General features: G+C 30.8%; 2 protein-coding genes across 6 annotated transcripts; one reads left to right on the forward strand and one right to left on the reverse strand.

Annotated features, from left to right (window-relative positions):
* Positions 1-9,255: 9,255 nt before the first annotated feature.
* On the reverse strand, positions 9,256-11,491 carry LOC123921421 (CBL-interacting serine/threonine-protein kinase 11-like). Its single transcript, XM_045973960.1, has 2 exons — positions 10,624-11,491; positions 9,256-10,251 (listed from the first exon to the last, which is right to left on the reverse strand). The coding sequence occupies exons 1-2, from the start codon at positions 11,086-11,088 to the stop codon at positions 9,409-9,411; spliced, it is 1,308 nt and encodes a 435-aa protein (XP_045829916.1). The 5' UTR covers positions 11,089-11,491; the 3' UTR covers positions 9,256-9,408.
* A 6,791-nt stretch (positions 11,492-18,282) lies between these two features.
* LOC123881531 lies at positions 18,283-21,922 on the forward strand. 5 transcript variants are annotated; one of them, XR_006799502.1, is made up of 5 exons: positions 18,283-18,600; positions 19,638-20,091; positions 20,289-20,449; positions 20,935-21,190; positions 21,298-21,370. XR_006799502.1 is itself a non-coding variant. In XM_045930241.1 (4 exons), exons 2-4 carry the CDS (start codon positions 19,638-19,640, stop codon positions 20,941-20,943), a joined length of 624 nt encoding a protein of 207 aa, XP_045786197.1. In that variant the 5' UTR covers positions 18,283-18,600; the 3' UTR covers positions 20,944-21,370. The 5 variants fall into 5 exon arrangements, 1 of the variants encoding a protein (XP_045786197.1); XR_006799501.1 differs by having other exon boundaries at positions 21,302-21,370; XR_006799503.1 differs by having other exon boundaries at positions 20,935-21,186.
* The last annotated feature ends 439 nt before the right edge of the window (positions 21,923-22,361 follow it).

Raw genomic sequence — 22,361 nt, forward strand, 5'->3', positions numbered from 1 at the left:
AATTAAAAGAATGAAATGAAAAAGTAAATGTTCTGAGTGTGACTTAGAGAATTATATTTGGTCATGTGACCATATAAAAATAATTTGTGGTAAAATGATTTTAGAAATGAGATATTTTTGCGGGGACTTTTTTTTTCGGTGATTAATATGTTTGTTCTTCCCTCCCAATTGAATTTTTTTCTTACGTAAAAATAAAATATTGAACATCTAATCACATTTTTAAGAGGTTCGAGACACTTTTATTTTATCATCCATTAATAGTTTTATATATATAGTCTTATAATAACATTTTAACCTAGTTTTTATTATTAGTTAAAGAGAATTTATCGATTGATACTTTTATTCTTGTACTCTAATTCCCATGGATGACTTCCCTTTCACCTATTCATTTTATTCCATCGTATGGTTATGGATGCTAATGCTATCAACCTCTTGATAAAAAGTAAAAGAAAAAAATCAACCTCGTCACTCTTTTGGTCCCTAATCCATATGGTCATGACTCATGAATATTAAACATATACTACGTAAACCATTCTTATTCACAACTTGTTGAGACATTTCAAAACATAGATAAAAAGGTATGAATGGAATTTTAGAAACTTCAAAAAATTCTACAAATCATTTTAGAAAGTTTAAGTCTCTTCTTGTCTTCCTCTCAAAGCTTCATTTCAACAACTCTCTTTGGTCCCTTACCTTATTTTATAAGTTCAATGTCTAATATTTTATGGACTAATTAAACAAATTTAGTTTTAATCCTTTGCAAGAAAAAATTTATAATTTTGTTTTCAACAAGCCAAAATGAGATATATTAACGAAAACGGTCTCCCCAGCACAAGGCGTACCGACATAGACTGCAAAGATTTACAAAGAGTCAGAGGGAAAACAAAACAAAATCATACAAAGCCAAACACAATAAATGACTAGACCACCAACTATAGTAGTTTGAAGTTAAGTTAACACTCGTAGACTTCAACCACCTGTATGAAAAAATATTGATCTTGTCCAACAAATGATGGGTAATGCCTGTTGAGCCTCTGAAAATTTTTATAAAATTAAAAGTTTTAATAAAATTAAATAAGGACTAAATTAAAATGTCCCCATTTTATAAGGATAAAAATCATATTTTTTCAAAACCAATTTACTCAAACCATCTAATATATTTTTGGAAAAGAAAACAAATTAACATAAAATACAATCTCAGCCCATTGCATATAGATTTGGGGGAGAAAAATGGAAAAGAAAATAAAATATTAACGGAAAATACATTTTCAGCCTATAGATGATTTGAAAAACAATTAAAATAAAATAAAAAATAGTTTCCGCAGCATGGAGTCGAACCCAAAATTCAACGCAACGATAATTTAACCAATGAGCTACTGCGGATGCTATGCTAATGTTGTTCATATTTAACTAATTATATTCATAATATTATAGAATTGCTTCAAATTAAAAATATTATAGAATAAGGTACGTACACTGGCGATTATGCCGTCTGGCAAGCCCAGCACATGCCTGGGCTGCCTTTTTTTTTGTAATAATAAGAAACAAGAAAAAATAAAAATAAAAGAAAAAAATGAATTTCGTAAAGGTACCGTACGAAACATATTTAGTCTCTAATGTTTATTTTAGGTTTCAATTTGGTCCCTTATTTTTTAAAAGTTTCAAGTTGGTTCCTTATGTTATTGATCTCAACATAAGTTGGTCGTTTTCGTTAAATTTTGAGTTAATTTTTTCTAACTTTTTGTTAAATTTTGAGTTAATTTTTCTAAAACATTCACATAGTACTCTCCTAAGTGGTCTACGTACGCAAATTCATTAGAAAAGTCGACGATTTAAACTAAAATTTGAGGAAAATGACCAACTTGAAACTTTTAAAAAATAAGGGACCAAATTGAAACCTAAAATAAACATAACAGATCAAATATGCAATTAATTCTAATTTTTAACAACCTAAAACCTTCTCAATCTATAATCTTTGTTTGATGACTTGATGGTGTTTTGAATTTTAAAATTTGTTAAGCTGTTTTGATTGTATAAATAAGTAGTTTAATATAATTATATACATCGATGTGGATTCAGTTTTCATTGTAGTCTCTTATTTAGTTGAGCCTTAATTATATTGGAAACATGGCTATACTCTTGCATGTTATTTCTTGTTTAAAAATTTCTTCCAAAATTAAATATTGAAAAACAGAGTTTAAATATTTCTATATTCGAAATTTAGGTTGATAAAATTCCCTCCAAAAATTTGCACAGGCTCCCTAACAATCCTGGAGTCGCCACTGGGTACGTAGCTATAAAACTTGAAACCATTTGCACCTGACTTATTTCAATTCATACATTTTATAAATAAAAAAATAATTATTATTTCATACAAATTTAGGAAAATTAAAAATGATAGAAAAATATACTCTTCGTTCTTTTTTAAGTGTCGCTGTTTGACCATGTACACTATTCACATAATTTACTTTAGCCATAATTTTTTATTAATTTATAAAAACAAATTAATATATAAAAACAAATGTTAGCATATAAGATATTGTTTAATTTATCTCGATCTTCTAGATATAAATTCTTCATAATTTTTTATAATAAATAATTAAAAGATATTGGTGATCAAAATTGTGTATTAACATGTGTACAGTTCCGGTAAAAAAATGACACTTAAAAAATAAATGAAGAGAGTAATAATTTTAAAAGATTAACCTTATTGTTAAAGAGTTTCCCATTGAATAATGGTCTAAATATATGTCTATATCAATGGAATAATCCTTATTTTATAAGTTGATATTATAGAGTTAAGCTTATTCAATTCAAACTCAAAATTCTTATCAAACATAACTTTATTTATCATTATTTTAAAAAGTCACTATGGTGCAATGGATGAAATGTGAAAGATCTGTAACAAGAAGTGAGGAAGTGTTGTTTCGTTTTAACTCATCCTAATTTTAAAACTTTTCTTTGGAGAATACATCCATAGTGTTGATGCAAAGACATAAATTAGGAAGATTATATAAGGCCAAGGACCTTTTAGAAAAGTGAAAAAAAAAATTTATACCCCAACAATTGTCAATCTTCCCCAACATTAATTTTGAATGGACGAATTTGCCCTCATATATAAACTAAAATCCTGAAGAAAAAAATTTGATTACCGAAACACTTTGGAAAAAAGTGTTATGATATGTAAATTTTTTTTTGGTTACCAGGACACTTTCAAAGTGTTCAGGTATATAAAATTTTTCTAATTTTTTTTTTACCTGAACACTTTGGAAAAAAGTGTGCAGGTATGTAAAATTTTTCTAAATTTATTTTGTTACCTACACACTTTGGAAAAAAGTGTTCAGGTATATAAAATTTTTCTAATTTTTTTTTCACCTGAACACTTTGGAAAAAAGTGTGCAAGTATGTAAAAATTTTCCAAATTTATTTTTTTACCTACACACTTTGAAAAAAAGTGTTCAGGTATGTAAAATTTTTCTATTTTTTTGTTGTTACCTGAACACTTTGAAAAAAAAGTGTGCAGGTATGTAAAATTTTTCTAAAAACTTGTGACTGTTCTCGGAAAACATGCACACTTTTTCCAAAGTGTTCCGGTAACAAAAAAAATTTAGAAAAATTTTATATACCTGAACACTTTTTTTCAAAGTGTTTCGGTGACCAAAAAAAAATTTACATATCAGAACACTTTTTTTCCAAAGTGTTCCGATAACCAAATTTTTTTCTTCAGGGTTTTAGTTTATATATGAGGGCAAATTCGTCCATTCAAAATTAATGTTGGGGTAGATTGACAATTGTTGGGGTAGAAAAAAAAATTCTAAAAAATTTACCATGGGAATTGTTCCGGATTAGACCAATCGGCGCCCCAATTCTCCAAAACCCACTTCGCCATATTTCTAAAAAAGTTTACCATGGGAATTGTTCCGTGAGCAATGCTAAGCACACACTCTCTAACACACTTTTTTAAACACACTCTCACCTATTGGGCCACATCATCAACTTTTTTAAATCTCTAACGTGCTACCGGTTATTCACCTTTAACACTTTCCTTTTTTTTTCTTCTTTTTTTTCCCTTTCTTTTCATTCTTTTGAAATTGAATCGTCATCATCATCTATTTGTCAAAACAAATCGTCATCCCCATAGCGAAATACGTCTTGTATATGAACACCTGATGTCAGTAATACATCTTGTATATGTTATCTCTTTCATTTTAAGAACATTACAAAACTCAATCTTTTTCTTAAAGATGTGCAGAGGAAAAATTGTCCCATGTAGACCCAGATCTCAACCTCTTTGTTCATCTCCAATAACACAAAAGTCGAAGGTTGAAAGTTAATGGGGTTTTGTTCATAGCCAAAGATCTGAAAATCTCTTTGGACCTCACGTTTTCCAGCAGAAATAGTAACAACTTCAAATGATTTTACAATCATTTTGTCAGTCCCCTCAACTATACTGATAGTGATGTTACTTTGATTTAACATTCTTGTTGAAGGATAATGCTAGATTGTGGGTACTAGGTAGTGGTGCTAGAGGAGGTTAGCGGTGATTGATAACTATAAAAGAAGAAAGAGAAAAATAAAAAATAAAAGTTGTTCAACTTGGGTAATAGGTTAACCGGTAATGGATTTAAAAAAATTGATGATGTGGCCCAATAAATGAGAGTGTGTTTGAAAGAGTGTGTCAAAGAGTGTGTGATTAGCATTGCTCTTGTTCCGGATTAGACCAATCGGCGCCCCAATTCTCCAAAACCCACTTTGCCATATTTATGTATTTCATGACGGACTCATGCGCTTTAATGGCATATAGGATATCTCTGTAGACCAGCCCACATACGGATGTGTCAATTTAAGCGAGAGGTAGAAAACATAAATATGGTGGTGATATTATTAGTAAATGAGAGGTACAAAATATAAATATTTTTTTTTTTAATATATAAATATTATTTGTTTGATTCAACTTCAATGTTGCAGAATTTATCAAAAACATTGAGAAATTATAAGTTTTAATTTTATTTTCTTCATTCTTCCTCTAAGTCTCCTAATAATATGAAGTTTGAATATGAATGTGAGAAGCGTAAGAAAAAAAAAAAATTTGATTAGTTAGCAAGTCCAGGAACTCTTGGTGTTGAGCATCTCTTTTATTGTCAGCTCCTCGAGCCCATTGCCTTCAGCAAACTTGGAACCATTCTAAAGCCCTTTCAATATAGTGTTATCAATTTTTGTCAAAGGTTCATCCTTCGTTTTCTTTATTGCATCCAAACGTATCAAGTGTCAACATACTTTGCTTGTCTTCTCGAGGCCGTGAATTGTGCAGTGAAACGCTGAAAAAGTTTTGAGCAAGAATGGATGAATTAGGATCACAAGTTCTTGAATTAGGCCGTACTAGATTTATGAGAGACAACATTATTTTACATGGTCTTTTGAACTTTTTCCAAAAGACCCACATCATCCGGTGTTATTAAGTCAAAAATGTGCTTTTATTTTAAAAAAAAAGTCAAAAAAGTCAAAACATCATTTGACAATTTTAAAGTATTTCTTGATATTAAAAAAAAAATTATTTCTTAATATTTGTAAAACCTTAAACAAAATTCCTTTCAAAACAAAAAAGAATACTATAAGTTTGAGTGCAAAAAATAAAATTGTTGATTCATTATCACATAATACATCATCATCACAATTATTATGCATTATGACTACTGTTGGTTGTATGATTCACTGTCATGGACCTAATAGAATAGAATAGAATAGAATAGAATAGAATAGAGCTCCTTCACTCATTATCATTAGTATGCTGATTGCTCATACATCTATCTATGTACAAACAAAAGAAATCCCAGCAAATTAACAAGCCATGTTATGTTAGGTATAACAAACAAACTATAGATTTGATTTTCTTTCTATTTATTATTAAAAAAAATAGAAAAAAGAAGTGTCATACAAAGAACATAGTATAAAGCTTTTGTTACGTCTTTTCTTTGTCTCATAATAATAAATGTAAAATGTTATAGTTACCAAAAAAAAATTATCGCAAAAATATTTGCCAGTTCAAACTTTTTATTATGTATATTTAATAGTTTATGTTTCAATTTTTTTTTCTTTAAAGTTTATGTTTCAATTGTATCATCGAATTATTGTTATATGTGCATCACCTCCAAATTATAATTTTCTATTTTGTATTTATCATAATAAAAATATACCAATAATTAATATGAGCAATTGAGTAAGATTATCTTCTCTTTCGTTTATTTATTTATTATCTTATAATGTGTAAAATGATGAATTGCAAAATTTATTTTAAGAGGGATAGTATATTTTATGAGTCATACTAATTAGTATTTTCAGGACAGTCGAATAACTAAATTTCACATTGAAACAAATATTTTTTATATTTAAAAAAAATAGGCTTAAATATCGTATGTTTCCATTTTTTTGGTTTTAGTTCCTATATGTTTTTTTTTTAAAATGTCTCTGCATATACAATTCCTTTTGGTTTTCGTCCCTCCCCTCTCAAAAATGTTGATGTGGCTAACGGCATGACATGTGGCATGTTGACGTGGCAAATGAAGGACCAAAATAAAAAAAAAATTAATGAAGGACCAAAACCAAAAAAACAAAATCCCTAAAATAATTTTTTTTTTTAAAGAAAAACAATTTTTTAACATTTTTTACTTTTAAAAAAACCAATTTTTTTTTCAAATAGAAAACAAATTTAAAATATATATATATATAAGAGTGCTAAAATTTAAAATCCATAAGCCTATAGTGTAAAAACTTGTTCCAGTGTGCTAAAATTTGTTTAGGACATGCTAAAAAATCTGGTTATAATGACAGTGTGCTTAAAATTGCACATCAACTTAGACCCCATTTGAATTAGCTTATTTTTAAGTTTATGCAAACAGCTTATGTAATTTTTATGTATTACTCCCTCCGTTTCAAATTACTTGACATTTTGGAAAAAAAAAATAATATTAAGAAAGTGTATTTTTGCATCTTATTTTCCTTTTATACCTTTATTTTAATTTACCAATAAGGAGTATTATAAGTTTGTCAAGGTAGTTTATGATAAAATAGCTTATAAAATACAATTTTCACTAGTGTGAACTTATAAAATAGCATAAAACCTAATTTATATTCTATAAGCTGTTTGAATAAGCTCAAAAATAAGCTAATCCAAACGGAACCTTAATATTGCACAAACTAATAACAAGTGACCATTAAGGCACTAAAAAGTTGTTAATAATATAACTTGTCTTACATAAAAGATTTTTTTATATTTTTAAAATTAAAAAACAGTTAAAGTAAAAACAATTTTTTTTTATTTTTTAAAATTTTAGGGATTTTAAATTTTATTTTTTGGTTTTGGTCCTTCAATAATAACTTTTTTTTATTTTGGTCCTTCATTTGCCATGTCAGCATGCCACATGTCATGCGGTTAGCCACATCAGCATTTTTGAGAGGGGATGGACGAAAACCAAAAGGAATTGGACATGCAGGGACTGTTTTAAAAAAAAAACATACAGGGACTAAAACCAAAAAACCGGAACATACATGGACTAATGTTATATTTAAGAAAAAAAAAATATATACAATTCCAAAATTTGGTTACGATATTTAATTCTTAACTAATTTTCCATATTTTATTAGGAACAACGTTGCATTATGCCCACATACACCAGAATCATGTTCCCTTTCCAACTAATACTACAACAATTCCAACTAATACTTATATACTAACAAAAAAAGTGTGTAATTTTTTTTTAATCTTTCGATTCTTAGAGGAATAATGACTTAGTAGTCCGGAGTTCGACTATGAGGAAAATAAAATTCGGAAAATAAATTATTCTATCCAAAAATTAAACTCGGGTTCTTTTGAACTATCCGTCTTTTGGTGAAGCTCGTTAACACATAAAAAGTGTGTAACTTTGTTAAGCCAAAAAGTGTGTAATACATATACTAATAAAGTAATAATCAATAAAAATAAATTGGAACAATTTATTCCTTACTTTGGATTTGATGTTTGGGCTGGCTGGGTAAATATATGACGTGAACCATGAACGGGTCAACTAGTTTGAATAGTATCTATCTTGTGAGATTCCATTCCATTTCCATGGCACATTTCTTGTATGATTTTTGCTTAGAATTTAAGTCAGCTAAAATATGTGGACACCAAATGTGAATACTTCTGTTGTACTAGTTTGAACTTTAGTGGGGAAAGAAAGTGACATTTTTTTATCGGCCACATAAAATATTAATATGGTTTAATGCTTATTAGTTCCGCATATATAGTTCCACCATACCTTGGCATGATAATGATATTTGAAATTGATGCTAAATAAAACCTCTTCATAAATTTATATTCACGGTTAGCTATCCCATCCGCACATAAGTTTACTCTGTAAGAAGAATTTTCTGCACAACTAGCACTAACACTCTGTGTTGTGTTGTATAATACTCTTGATGACTGATTCAGAATCAATACACACCTCAACAGCCCTAAAACCCTAATTCACCAACTCCAAACGCGATAGCAAGCCAAAGCTCAATAATCTTTCCACTGCAAATCACTTTTTAACTCTACACTGCATCTCACATTCAAATGAATCCATGTCTCTATCATATTACTGTTAAAATATTCATGTTTCATGGTATTTGGAACCACATTCATCCACAGAGCAAGTGCTTGTGAACAATCTCTTAGCAAATGCAGAATTGTTCCAATCAAGCACCAGTACCACAAATAATAAAGAATATGTGCTAGCAACTATAAAGTTACCGTACTAGCCTCCAAGCCACAAGATCTTGTCATCACCTAGCTCCGCCGGCGAGGGTAGAATAGAAATAATCTTACTGTAAATTTCATTGGCAATCACTCCAACATTTGATTTTTCCTGTCATATGCTGCAACTCCGGGGGTATAGCCTCCACTAATCCATAACTTTGCACCACAATGCATTATATGAACTTACAAACCAACTTCTATAACTTGGAATTTTTGTCTTGTCAAATAGTGTTTTAGGATCATCTCAGTCAAACAGAGGTAATAGAGAGACTATTCTCCCTTGATAAATTCAACCAGAGATAGTCAAATAAACAAACAGTTAAAAGTTATTGTGGTATCATTTTTTTTCTCAAAAGAATAAACTCAATAGATATTGTTTCTCAAACAAAAACCAAAATTAAACTGCATACATCCATTTATACCAGATACTTTCCACAAACAAATCAAGGCAACATTGTGCAGTACACAAACACCAAGCATGAAAAATCATATATATACACTAAATATTTTTGTTACAAACTATAACCTTAGTCACATTCGAGTACCATAACCATATTCACTTTAACAAAATTTCATCATGGTTTTTTTTTTTTTTTTAAAGTTTTTTTATCAGAGTAATTGAGCCAGAAAATTTATTCAGCAGAGACAGCCGCATGAGACTGAGTTTGGTCTTGTTGCGATGTCGTTGCATCACACAAGCGGGGTCTCAACTTATACTTCCACACTTCATCAAAAGCAACCTCGTCCCCACCAAACCTCTTCACGTCAACCACAACCACCTCAGCCAATAATCGGTAAATCTCAACCCCAATGACCAAACCCCCGTTTTGGGTCTCAATCTCCACCCCAAATTCCTTCTTCTTTCTCACCACTAACCCCTCTGCCTTTGCTGCCGCCACCACCTTCTCAACAACCTTCTCCAATGACTCCGTCAGCACGAATCTCTCCCCTTCCATATCCGTAAAAAACCCTGAAAGATCCAACCCTGAAGAGAAAAATGATATAATATCAAACGCATTCAAATCCATTGTTTTACTTTCTTCTTCCCCATTAACCTTCTCCCCAAGTCCGACCCCCTCTTCATGATACTTCACCTCCTTATACCCTTTTCTAAACCAAGGATCCCGGGTAATCTCCTCAACGGTTATCCTCGTCTCAGGTTTCGTATCCAACAACCGCGATAAAAACTGCCGTAGATCCGGTGAAAACCAACGTGGACACTTAAATTCTCCACTATATATCTTCCTATACATCACCATCAAATTTGGATCGTTAAATGGAAGATAACCAGCTACGAGAACAAATAGAATAATACCACACGACCAAACATCCACCTTAGCTCCATCATAACCTCTCTTCGCCAAAATCTCCGGTGCCACGTAAGCAGGTGTTCCGCAAAGCGTGTGTAACATTCCATCCACACGAATTTGCTCTTTCACTGCACTTAATCCGAAATCCGAAACCTTCAAATTCCCCTGCAATTAATTACAACATCCATAACAGAATAACAGTAATTAGTTACATAAAACATAACAGAATTGCAATTTGTTACAGAAACTTGTAATATAAGTGATAGATTATTCGTACAGAAAACTTATATAATTTCTACACGTGTACATGTTGCGAATAATATTCATGCCTAATCATTAATTTCCTGATAACAAACTAAAGTGATAGATTATTCTTGCAAGAAAACATAATAAACTAGATTCAGCCTTTGTTAATTCAATTGATAAAAATCAAGACACACAATCAAACAAAATGAACTAATTCATTTCAACTTTTGTCAAATAAATTGACAACATAAAAATGAACTATAATCGATTATTATCAATTATGAATTATACCTTATCATCAAGCAATAGATTTTCCGGTTTCAAATCACGATGAAAAACACCATGAGAATGACAATAACTAACAGCAGAAATCAGCTGTTGAAAAAGCCTCCTAGATAGATCTTCACTGAACCTTCCTTTACTCGCGATTTTCGCGAAAAGTTCACCACCTTTAGCAAATTCCATAACAAAATAGATCTTAGTTTTCGTAGCAAGAACTTCATGAAGCTTAACAATATTCGGATGACGAAGACGACTCATAATCGAGATTTCACGTTTCACGTTTCCAGCGAGACCAGTTGCTGTGACTTTCTTCTTGTTGATTACTTTCACAGCAACACTTTGTCCATTTTCCATGTTCCGCGCGTGATATACTTTCGCAAACGCGCCGCATCCGAGGAGTTTTCCGATCTCGTATTTTTCGAATAACGCGGTGGTTTCCGCCGGAGCTGGTGGTGCTTGTTCAATCTCCGACATTCCGGTGGTTTTGTATTGAGATCGAGCTCTCTGGTTAGAGAGCACGATCGATGGTTAACCTAATTGTGAAAATGTGAAGATTTTAAAAGTGATTATTGATTAACACTTTTTTTCTTTGTTTGGAAATGATTTTATGAGTTTCTTTTTAAACAGAATATGCGAAATTTCTTCCTATAAAATGCTGTTTTGTTTTTTTGTTGTTGAAGGTTTGGTTTAAGTTGAAAGTTGGAAGAAGAGTTTTTTGTTTTTGTTTTGTAGGTGTTTTAAGAAGTTTCAGGAAAGTGTTAAGGAATTGTTTGGCTATTTATTCGTCGTCAATTATTTGCTGCTGCGTTTGCGTTTGCGTTTGACGAAAAACTTAAAGAGCGACTTTTTTTGTTTACGCGTGAGAAATGAGGATTATTAGGTGAAGATTATTACTGTTGCTTTAGTTAAGTTATGTTGATTATTCAAGAAAAAAGAAATTAAGTTATCATTTTATTCATGAAAAAGAAATTAAGTTTTCCTTTGATAAAAAACAGAAGCTAAGTACTTTTTTTGGTGCAGAGAAGTTAAGTATTTTGAATAAAATAAAAGGAAGTTAAGTATCTTTCTTTTAGAAAAAAATATTCACATATGGTTGGTTCCACATTGTGAAACTTGATTTTTAAAGTGTAAATTTAATTTTCACTTCTTAATTATCATTTCTCACGTTGATGTATTCTCGATAGTTTTGAAGTTGAGGTGTGTCTTTCTAAAAATGAGATTATCAGTGGATCTTTATAGGTGGTGTCTTTTTGATAGAATTTTTTTTTGACAAAGATCAAAGGGAGATAATTGGTTTTAACTATTAGATGTAGAATACATTCTTTTTATGTACCATTTGGCCAAGTTTTTTCCTATTCTTTTTTCTTATAAGTAAGAAGTTAGGCTAAATAACAACTTTTAAAAGCTCTAGGGTCTGTTTGGTTAAAATAAGCTATAAGCTAACTGATAGCTGAAAAGCTAGTTAATTGAAATTAAAGTGTTTGGTAAAATTAGCTTTTAAAGTGATTAATAAATATAAAATGACATAATTGATAAAGTGTAAAAAGCTATAAGCTATAAGCTCAAACACTACTTGAAATAGCATCTGAAAAAGTTATAAACTAGTAAAAAAAGTTTGTTACCAAACACCTCTAGTTTTTATAAACAAGCTTATAAGCTCAAGCTTATTTGTGTTACAAAACACACTCCTAGTAAGAAGAAAAGACTTCTATATTTTAAGAAAAATTATAATATATTATCAAACATTTTTTTTTTGGTCAAGTAGTCTAGTGGCTAGAAAATTCACCTTTTTAAAGGTGAATAAGTGGAGTGTCCCGAATTTGAACCCGGGCTTCTGCACATATAGTGTGATGTCCCTATCAACTGAGCTAAGCTCACTGGGACATCAAACATATTTTTTAACCTTATTATAATAAAACAAAAAACAACTTTAAACCTTTTTTTTTTTTTAAAAAGTAAGATTTATCAAACAACTTTAATTTTAGTTTTAAAGCTATTATTTTCAGCTTTATGGTTAAAATAGCTTCTACACCTAAAAAAAAGTTGGGTTAAACAATACCTAAGTCTTAAAATAAAAAATAAAAATAGTCATTGTTTCCCAAATTATAAATAAAAAATAATAATTTCTTTTAAGAACTATTTTTGTTTATTCATATGAAATTAAATTTAAACTGCATTTAATTTACTCATTCTTATTTCCTTCATAACAAATAATCACAAAAAAAATATTTTAACACATTTTCATACAACTTATTTCAAAGTAAATACAAAAAATAAACATACTCCAACTTATTATGTTTTTAGTTGTGATTTTTTGTTTTGTCTAAAGGAGTATATTCTATTATTTATTTATTTTTTTGTTAAATAGGCTAATGACTAAAAATTCATATTTTGAGATGAATAAGTTAGAGATTATGGTAGTTGTCAAAAAGAAAGTTAGAGATTTCGGTTTGTACCTCAACTCTACATATATCTCTATCAGTTGAGATATGATCATGTCTCCAAATGTGTAACTCAATGACAAAAAGTTGGAATATTGAAGGAGTTTTAAAAGGAGGTTCAGCGTTCAATCACTAAATTTTAATAATTTAACTTGAAATTAAGGATAGTGTAAATTTTGTGTCTAACGTAAATGTATTTAAACATAAGCCTTTTACATTAAATTCACTTTTAATTAATTTTTTTTTGTCGTATTATCAAACATGCCTAAAGCAAGTAATTAAATTTAAATGGTTAAAAAAATCTACCTAACGGCGAATAATTAAAGAAAACTCAACCAAGCGTTGCCCTTTCTTCCATGCTAGAAATGAAAGCTCAGCCAATTTCTTGGAGAATCTATAGTTTCTGGTGTTTGGCGACCATGGGGAGAAAACTCCACTCCCTGCTTCAACCATTCTTCTCCCACTGACATAGAAGGCGCAAACTTATCTCAGCCATTTTGGAGGAGCAGTTAATTCTGCAATTTCTAATCTTCATCTCTGTGGTGTTTCATCCATCTTAGGTTCTATCAATTTAATAACAATTACCTCAGACATGAGTGGACCTGGAATGACTATAATCATCCATTGCATAATTCTTAATTGAGGAGATATGAAATTATACTGGAGTAATAATTAAGTATTACTTAAAAATTTATTGAGCAGTGTAACATTACTCAAATTTTCTCGATTAAACTTTATATTTACTTATCAACTGAACTCTTACGGTAATTATTAAGATCCAAAAATTAACATCAAACAAAACATACGCTTGTTTTTATTTACTTTTTTTTGGTATGTACTCGTGAATGACCAAAAAAGTATTTAAATTTTCGTTTTTAAATAAATTAGTGTTAATAACAAATTCAGACCGCACAAGTGTCTATTGCTTATTGGTAGTTGGAGTTGACCGTGCAATAATATATTGCCACGACGGTGCCGACGTTGAAAATAATATTGATCCGTCGTTATGTATTTATATTTTTTCTGCATTTATCTCGTGTTGAGGCAATTGATGTTTTCAGAGATTATTGCTTCTTGCATTAAGCAAAACATGATTTTTCAGCCTCATATTTAATGAAGGATTTTTGACCATACAAGTGTGATATTTTATCCAAAAAAGGCAACATGTATATAGGACCATTTATTATTTCAGATTTTTTTTTGCATGAATGAGATACTATTGTTGGTATTTTAAATATGAGTTGAATTTCATATCGGATAGTTAAATGATTTTTTTTTTTTTTGGTGTAATAGTTAAATGAATTTTGAATTGTTTATAAATGAGAGGACCCATAAATTTAACACTTTAAAATTTTAGGTAAAAATATGATATTTAACTCATTTGTGTAGTTGTTCAAGACTTGATGTGTGGTTTTGCGCTTATAATGAATGATAAAACTCTTTTTCAAGAAGTTTTACAAACGATGAAAATTGACACACAACATTTTCAACACCTCTTAAATAATGATATTGTTACAACAAAACATTTTCTCACAAAACTTGAAGCTAAGTTTGACAACACCATTGGACAATTATCAACGACAAAAAAGCGCACCTTGAGTATTCAATAATGGGAAAAGAGTAACCACCACTAGATTGATCATCAATGGAAAGAAAAATTACCACAAATATGATCCATAAGTAGAAAAAGTGTCAATACCGGATTGATCGTCGATGGGAAGAAATGTCACCACAAGATTGACCATCTCGTGTGTGTAGGACACTAGGATGGTTCTGAGGAGGAGGTTGTAGTGATATTTTGGTTGCTATAAGGCTTGTTGGGGTTGATGGCGGCAAAAGACGTAGGCAAAAATTGAAATAAAAAAAGTGGTGTTGCCGGCTGTTAAGAGTCTCACATCGGTTGAGAGATGACCTGACTAAATATTTATATACTAGAGGCAATCCTCACCTTACAAGCCGGTTTTTTAAGGTTGAGTTAGGCCCAATACTCATTTCTAAGATGGTATCAGAGCCTCTCCACGATCCGTTGGGACACTAGGATGGTTCTGAGGAGGAGGTTGTAGTGATATTTTGGTTGCTATAAGGCTTGTTGGGGTTGATGGTGGCAAAAGACGTAGGCGAAAATTGAAATAAATAAAAAGTGGTGTTGCCGGCGACAAATGCAGCCGCGACAGCGGTAGTGAAGCACAATTACAAAACATTACTATAAGCAATTTTATAGCAAGTATAATATGACAATACAGTCCCCATAATCACTACTTGACCTTCCACTATTTCATTGGTCTATTTTGGTGTTGGTAAAATAATAAAGAGGTAAAATAAAATTTAATAATGGTTGGTATGTTTTACGTGATTTTTATCGGATTTGATTCGGAGTTTGATTTAAGTTGACTATTGATTTATCTTTGCCCAAAATATGTTTCGAATGAATATACTATGACAAATTCGGTAATGAAATAGTATATCCAAGTCACAATCCTCTCATGTGATTTATTATACAAAAAACTTATGTTCAAGATCAGTTTTTTTCAATAAGTTTTTATTTTAAGAGCTATTTCAAGGAATGAGTTAAAGATATTGTTAATCAATGATAATAAAGAAAATACTAATGTAACTTTAAATGTGGATCATAAAGAAGTTTTTTGAAATGTATAAACACATATTTGATGGTATTTATATCATTTTTTTTTACAATGAAGATGAAGTTCGAACCTATAACCTTTAGCATATTACTCAAACCCCTTACTACTAAATCAAAGTAAATTATATCTATATGATATTTAGATAACTTTTTATTGTTACTACTATATTATTTTAAATATACCTTATTGTTTTTCAATTTTAAATTTACAAACATTTTTTTGTCATTATATTATAAGACCCTTCATCACACGCGGGTAAATAAGCTCATATATATGGGAAAACTAGAGGCAAAATCTAGGATATTACATAGTAACATAAAGATCCTCTCAATTGACAAGTCAATTATCTGCACATAGATTATCTTCATGATAACTGTACTCAAACTTTAACTCTAGTGCAGGCAATAGAAAGATGATTCCATAATCAATGAACCTAACTCCACCAAGCCCTATCTATAGTGCAGTCAACAAATCCCACAATCGAGCTTCATACGGAGTTCCCTGACCCACACCGGATCCGGCGGATCCAAAGCCTTTAATTTCACTCATTTACGTCTATCATTGCATGCCTATTAAGCCACTACATCGTTTGGCCGGTTTTTTTGAGCTAATGCAAACAACTTATGCAATATAAATTAGGTTTCATGCTATTTTATAACTTCACACTAGTGAAAATTGTAATTTTATAAGCTATTTTATCATAAACTATCTTGACAAACTTATAATAATATATAAAAATTGCATCAGCTATTTGCATAATCTCTAAAAAAAGTCGTGCCAAACGAGCCCTAATTATTTTTGACTTTAAACAATGTCAAAAATCAATATATATTAAGATGACTGAAATAAAATAAAAGTTTGTCTTAATTTTTATTTTTTTTTACAATTTGTCGTAAAATATTTGATCTACTCATTTTTTAATACAATATTTTATATTTTATATCTCCACCAATTAGAGATGGCAAGGGCGCCCATGAGTGCGGGTTTGACACTTACCAAACCCACACCCGAAATCATCACCCAAACCCAAACCCAAAGGCTGTTCGGGTGGCAAAACAACACCCACGCCCACACCCATTGGGTTCGGGTTTTTTCCACCCCAAACCCGCAGCACATTTGAAAATTTAAGAAATTAAATTTCAACATAGACTTTGAATTAAATTACAACTAAAATTAAGGTCTTCCAAGAAAATTCAAACATAGACTTTCAAGAAATTACAACATAGACTTTCAAGAAATTAAATTACAACTAAAATTTAAGGTCTTCCAAGGAAATTGAGGGAGACTATGGGGGTAATTAGGTAATTATAAAATATTCCGGGTGGGTGTATGGGTTTCGGGTGTGGGTTTGACTGATACCAAACCCACACCCATATTATCGGGTGTAACCCGAACCCAAACTCAAACCCAGTCAAATCGGGTTTCGCCCGTTAACTTGGGTTTGGGTTCGGGTGGGTCTCTCGGGTTTGGGTTTTTTTGACATCCCTACCATCAGTCTTAAATTATATATAAGGAAAAAATTACACTTATTAAGAAATCAAAAAATAATAATCTGGAGTTTTTTTTTTCTTTGAAATAAGTTGCATGAGGTAAAAATAATTTTTATTTGTTATGAAAAATTAAGAGAGGGGAAATTAAATGCAGCTTGCATTTAATTTCATGAGTATAAATATAAACAAAAACAAAAATTATTAAAAACTATAACTGTTTTTTCTCCTTATAATTTAATTTGGGACAAGGAAAATAAATTTTTTTCTCTAATATTTTAAGAAGGAGGAAGTACAACTATATCCTAAAGTTATTAGAGCATATCCAATGATGATATCACTTTGAGTGTCATATATTATTAATATGATATCCCTCAAATGTCATGTAATATTTATGCAATTCATATAAAATTTACTCCAATGATATAAAATTATGCGATCCTTAAGCAACTCAGAGAAATTATTTAAACTGATTCACTAAATAAGTCAATATTATGTACCAAAAACAAAGTTAATATTAAATTGGTGATACGATACCTTAAATGAGTTACTTGAATCATTTTTGTATATCCACTATACCATCATGGTTGCTCCATTGATAAAAAAAAGTATGGATCATTAGCCAATGAAACACATTTAGATACCCTTAATAAAGATGTTTTTAGTACTTTCACGACTCCAATCATCAATATTAGGGAGTACTCCCTCTGGTCACTATTATAAGGAAAAAAAAATCATTTTTTAGATTCATTGAAAAATTAATGTATCTGACCTATATTATGAACTAGATACACACTAGTACAAATATGACATATTACACATCATGTTTACATCTGACGAGCATATGTCAGATGTAAAAGGCTATATGGAGTAGCCTTTTCATCTGGCTTCAATATCCACAGATGTGAAAAATAAATAGAAAAGACTTTTTACATCTGACTTCAATGTACCAGAAGCATAACTAAACGCGGTGGCAATACTGTAATTATCTTGAAAATTGTCTAAAATAAATATATATCTGGGCAAATATATCCTCAGATGTAACAAGTCAGGTTGAGTAAATAAAAAAAAAAAAAAATTGGAACCAAATAATTGATTCAAGTGCAAAACACTCTCAGACGCGTACCTACCCTCAAATATAACACTCTCTCTCTCTCGATGTCAAGAACAAAACCGAAGAACAAACCCAAACTCTCGATTCGTCTCGATTCCTCTCTCGATTCGACAATCTCTCACTCTCACTGTCACTCGTCCTCTCTCACTCATTCTCTCGATCTCGATTTCGTCCTCTCTCTCACAGTGGTTCCCTCGATCTGGATCTCGAACCCTAAGCCCCAAATCGAAGCTCAGTGAAACAAATTGAAGCTTCTCTCAGATTGTTATCGTTCCTCTCCCTACAACTGAAAACACAAACAGGTACTGATTCTATTCTCAAATTTTTTAATTTCTTTTTGTTTGGTTAAAGACTGAATTCTAATTATTATCATTATATATCTTTGATGATGATTATTATCATAATAATATGTAATTTTTGGGGTTTTATGTCCTGCTGATGTGCGTTTTTTGTTTGGTTTTATGTGCGTTTTTTTGGGGTTTTTATCTTTTTGTTCTGCTTTTGGTTTGTGGGCGTGTTGCCCTGGTAGTCTCTTTTTTATGTTTGTTTCCTATTGTAATGTGTTGATAGAACAAATCTAACGGGTTTGTTGCTTTAGTTTCTCCCTGACTATTGCTTTGTAGTTTCTATTTCAACCAAGCACTGCTTGTACTTGTGTCTTTAATAAAATTTTGCCTCATTCAAAAAAATTTTGGGGTTTTATGTTGTACTCTACTGTTGGATATCACATGGATGATGATTTCATGAATTTGAATGCACAAGAATAATATCTTATTATCATCTTAGTTTATTCCATGTTCTGTCTAGAGTTTTTATTCGATAATCATCTTGTCATTATTACTATTATTATTTGTTTTGGCTGTGGTGTTCTGTTTGTTTTCATTGTGTAGTAGTTTTGTTGTTTATTGCTTCTTTAGGAGAAGTAGAACTTGATGGAATTAACTTGATATGTATGTTAAATTTCGATTTTTATGGTGAGTTTTTTTGTCTGGTATATAGTGGTAATTGGTAAAGTTTAAGTGGTTCATTTGAAATCTGATTCATTTAAAGTTTCAATGATTTTTGTTTTGTCTGCTATATAGTGGTAAATTTAACACAATATATTATTTATGTTGAGGAGTGTCCGAACACCGTTTACTTCAATCTGTTGGTGTATATATTGAACTTGGTTTTCATTATGGTTTGAAGTTTGCTTCTTACCAAAACAAAAATAAGACCCATTTCTCCATCTAAAATTGTGACACTAAAACCAAACAACCATGTATGCTTTGTTGCGTTAATCTTCATTAGTAGTTCAATCTAAGTTGAAATTCATTGGTTTTTGAAAATGTTGTTGCAGATGGTTCCAAGGAATTTTGTTGAGAGATATTGGAAAGATGTATCAAATCCAATTTCCCTTAGACTTCCAAATGAGTCTGTTTGTAAAATGTTTTGGGTGCAATTTGGTGACGAGATTTGGCTTCAGGATTGGAAAAGGTTTGCACGGTCGCTTAGATGCGGAGATCTTAAAGTTTTTCAATACAAAGGAGGATCAGATTTTCATGTCATTATACTTGATGATAGTAAACTAGAAATTGACTATTCAAGTATGATTTGCAACGATAAACAAGAAGCTAAAGAGAGTGATGATGATGGCTATGTTGAGATTACAAATGAGGCTGATAATACCAAACAATCCCTCAAGAAAAAGAAAATCAACTCAAATGATAGTGATACCACTACTGCTACAACTCAAGTGACAAACATTGTCAATAGAAAAATTAATACAAAGGCAACCCAGCAAAAAGTCTCAGGCAAGTTAATATACATCCTTTTACTTATATAGCTATTCATCGGTAAAATATGTTTTTATTTGGTCCCTATATCTCAAATTTTGTTTTTAGCCTTTCTATCCATTTTTCAATCTATATAGCTTACAAGTTTTTAGGCTGGAACTAATTTACTTATTTTCAAGATGTGATCTTTATTTTGTACCTTAAAAGTTTTATAGAGGCTAATGGAACCAGAGGAGGCAGCGGTAAGAAAGCTAAGAAATGCTCAAAAACTGTAGATGCAAATAAGAGAAGCTGCACTGATGCTCATCCTAATGAGAATCCCTATTTCACTCTTAAATTATCGCCATCTTATGCGGAAGCTGATAAATTAATCTTGGTATGTTTCCTATACTTTTTTTAGTAAATACTAGTAAATTTGGTACTTAAATGTGTGAGAGACTTTCATTTCACTATAGGAACTGAATGTATTGAAATTACAAACAAATCCCCAAATTTTCTTTTCCTTTTTCAGGTGTGAGGGTCTGCAGCTTTTTTCTGTTTTTTTAGTTAGTTTTAGACTCTCTTTTTTTTTTTTTACAAAAGAGTTAGTTTTAGACTTTTAGTAGTCACAATTTGTTGAATTCTGTTTTTGGTGAGTTTATCATGAAATTCTGTTTGCATGTTCTTTGTTGAATTCATATGAGAATTCCATTCCAATATCAATTTCTACAGCTTCCTCATTGCTTATATTTTTCCTCTTTGATTGCTTCCTAGACAGTATATGGACTATGTATATCTTAAATGATGTTTTAGGCAACTACAAGATACTGTTTTTATTTTACAAAATGAATTTATATGGACTTTCATTGATGTTGTTTTCAGGATTTTTAAACCTTGTTGAAGGAGAAAAACAAATTCAAACCTGGATGTTTTCAAGAAGGAGAAAGACAAATTCAAACCTGGATCTAAGGTAGAAGAAAATTAAGGGTTGTTTAAGAACAAGTGGAGTGGCAGCAAAAGCTGCGTTTCTGTTACTAAACAGCTCGTCTAGTGAGAAGCATCATCGCCTAGCGACGACAGCAGCGTGCTCTGCCTCTGTATGTTGTTCTTTCCCCTATCCAACCATTCTTGATCGTAGGTAAGCAAACTCAAGCTCTTTTCCTTCTCTCTAGGATTATTCTATTCTTTTGGTGTTACAAATATCACTAATCTCATTCTTGGTAATTATATGTGGCTTGTTTGGAGAAAGAGGCTGTGATTGAAGTATTTGGAGCTGAGAATTGAATGAAAATGGAAGGACATGGCCATTTGGAGAAAGGTATGAAATTGGAGATTGGTGATTGTTAGAGGAGTTTCATGGAAACTCGTAAGTACGAGTTTTGCTACCTTAGTTTCCCATAATTAATAAATGCACGACAACAATAGGATTTTATGGAATTTAGAGTGAGTTAAATTAAAAACCCAAATTTAACTCTACTGTAATTATAGTATATGATATAATGTCTATAGCTAATGAAATCTGTAGGTGGTTAAATTATCAATTTTTGCAGAAAAACGCAGATTATGATGTTGCCGATGATGAGGCTTAGGAGCTAGCTAGGTTATGAATTGCGAAACAGCTGGGTAACTTGTTTTCTTGACCTATACAATCCCGAGGTAGATTATGATGTTGCCGATGATGAGGCTTAGGAGCTAGCTAGGTTAATTTGTGTGATGTTACAATGGATTCACATTAATTATGATGTTTTGAATTGTAATAACTTGTATTTTGCTTGAAAGTTATAACATTTTGGATGAATGAGTTGGTATTTTGCTTGAATTGTAATGACTTGGTATTTTATTTGAATTGTAATGACTTGGTTGAATGTAATTGTATTTTGGTTGAATGTTGAATTGTAATGCTATTTTAGTTTTTTTTAATTACAAAATAGGATTTAAAATATAAAAAAAAACGCAGGATTTTGAAAAAAAAATAAATAAATAAAGTTACTATTTCACATCTGGTGACTTGGTCAGATGTAAAAGGTCCAATTTAATTAAAAAAAAACAAAATTGGTCAGCTGAAACACGAGAACAGAGGTAAAAGGGGATACTTTTACATCTGGCGAATGTCAGATGTAAAAAGCATAAACTTACTACTTCTCGTACGTCTACCTCTGACTTGGGCCAGATGTAAAAGGGGGTTTTGGCCAGATGTAAAAAGTGTTTTCTTTACTAGTGACATCAATTTTTCAATAAACTTAAAAGTGATTTTTTGCTTATAATCGTGACCGGAAGGAGTATATATGAAGTCTAGAGATTAATCTCTA

This window comes from Trifolium pratense, linkage group LG4 (genome assembly GCF_020283565.1).
Source record: "Trifolium pratense cultivar HEN17-A07 linkage group LG4, ARS_RC_1.1, whole genome shotgun sequence".
Classification (NCBI taxonomy): Eukaryota; Viridiplantae; Streptophyta; class Magnoliopsida; order Fabales; family Fabaceae; genus Trifolium; species Trifolium pratense.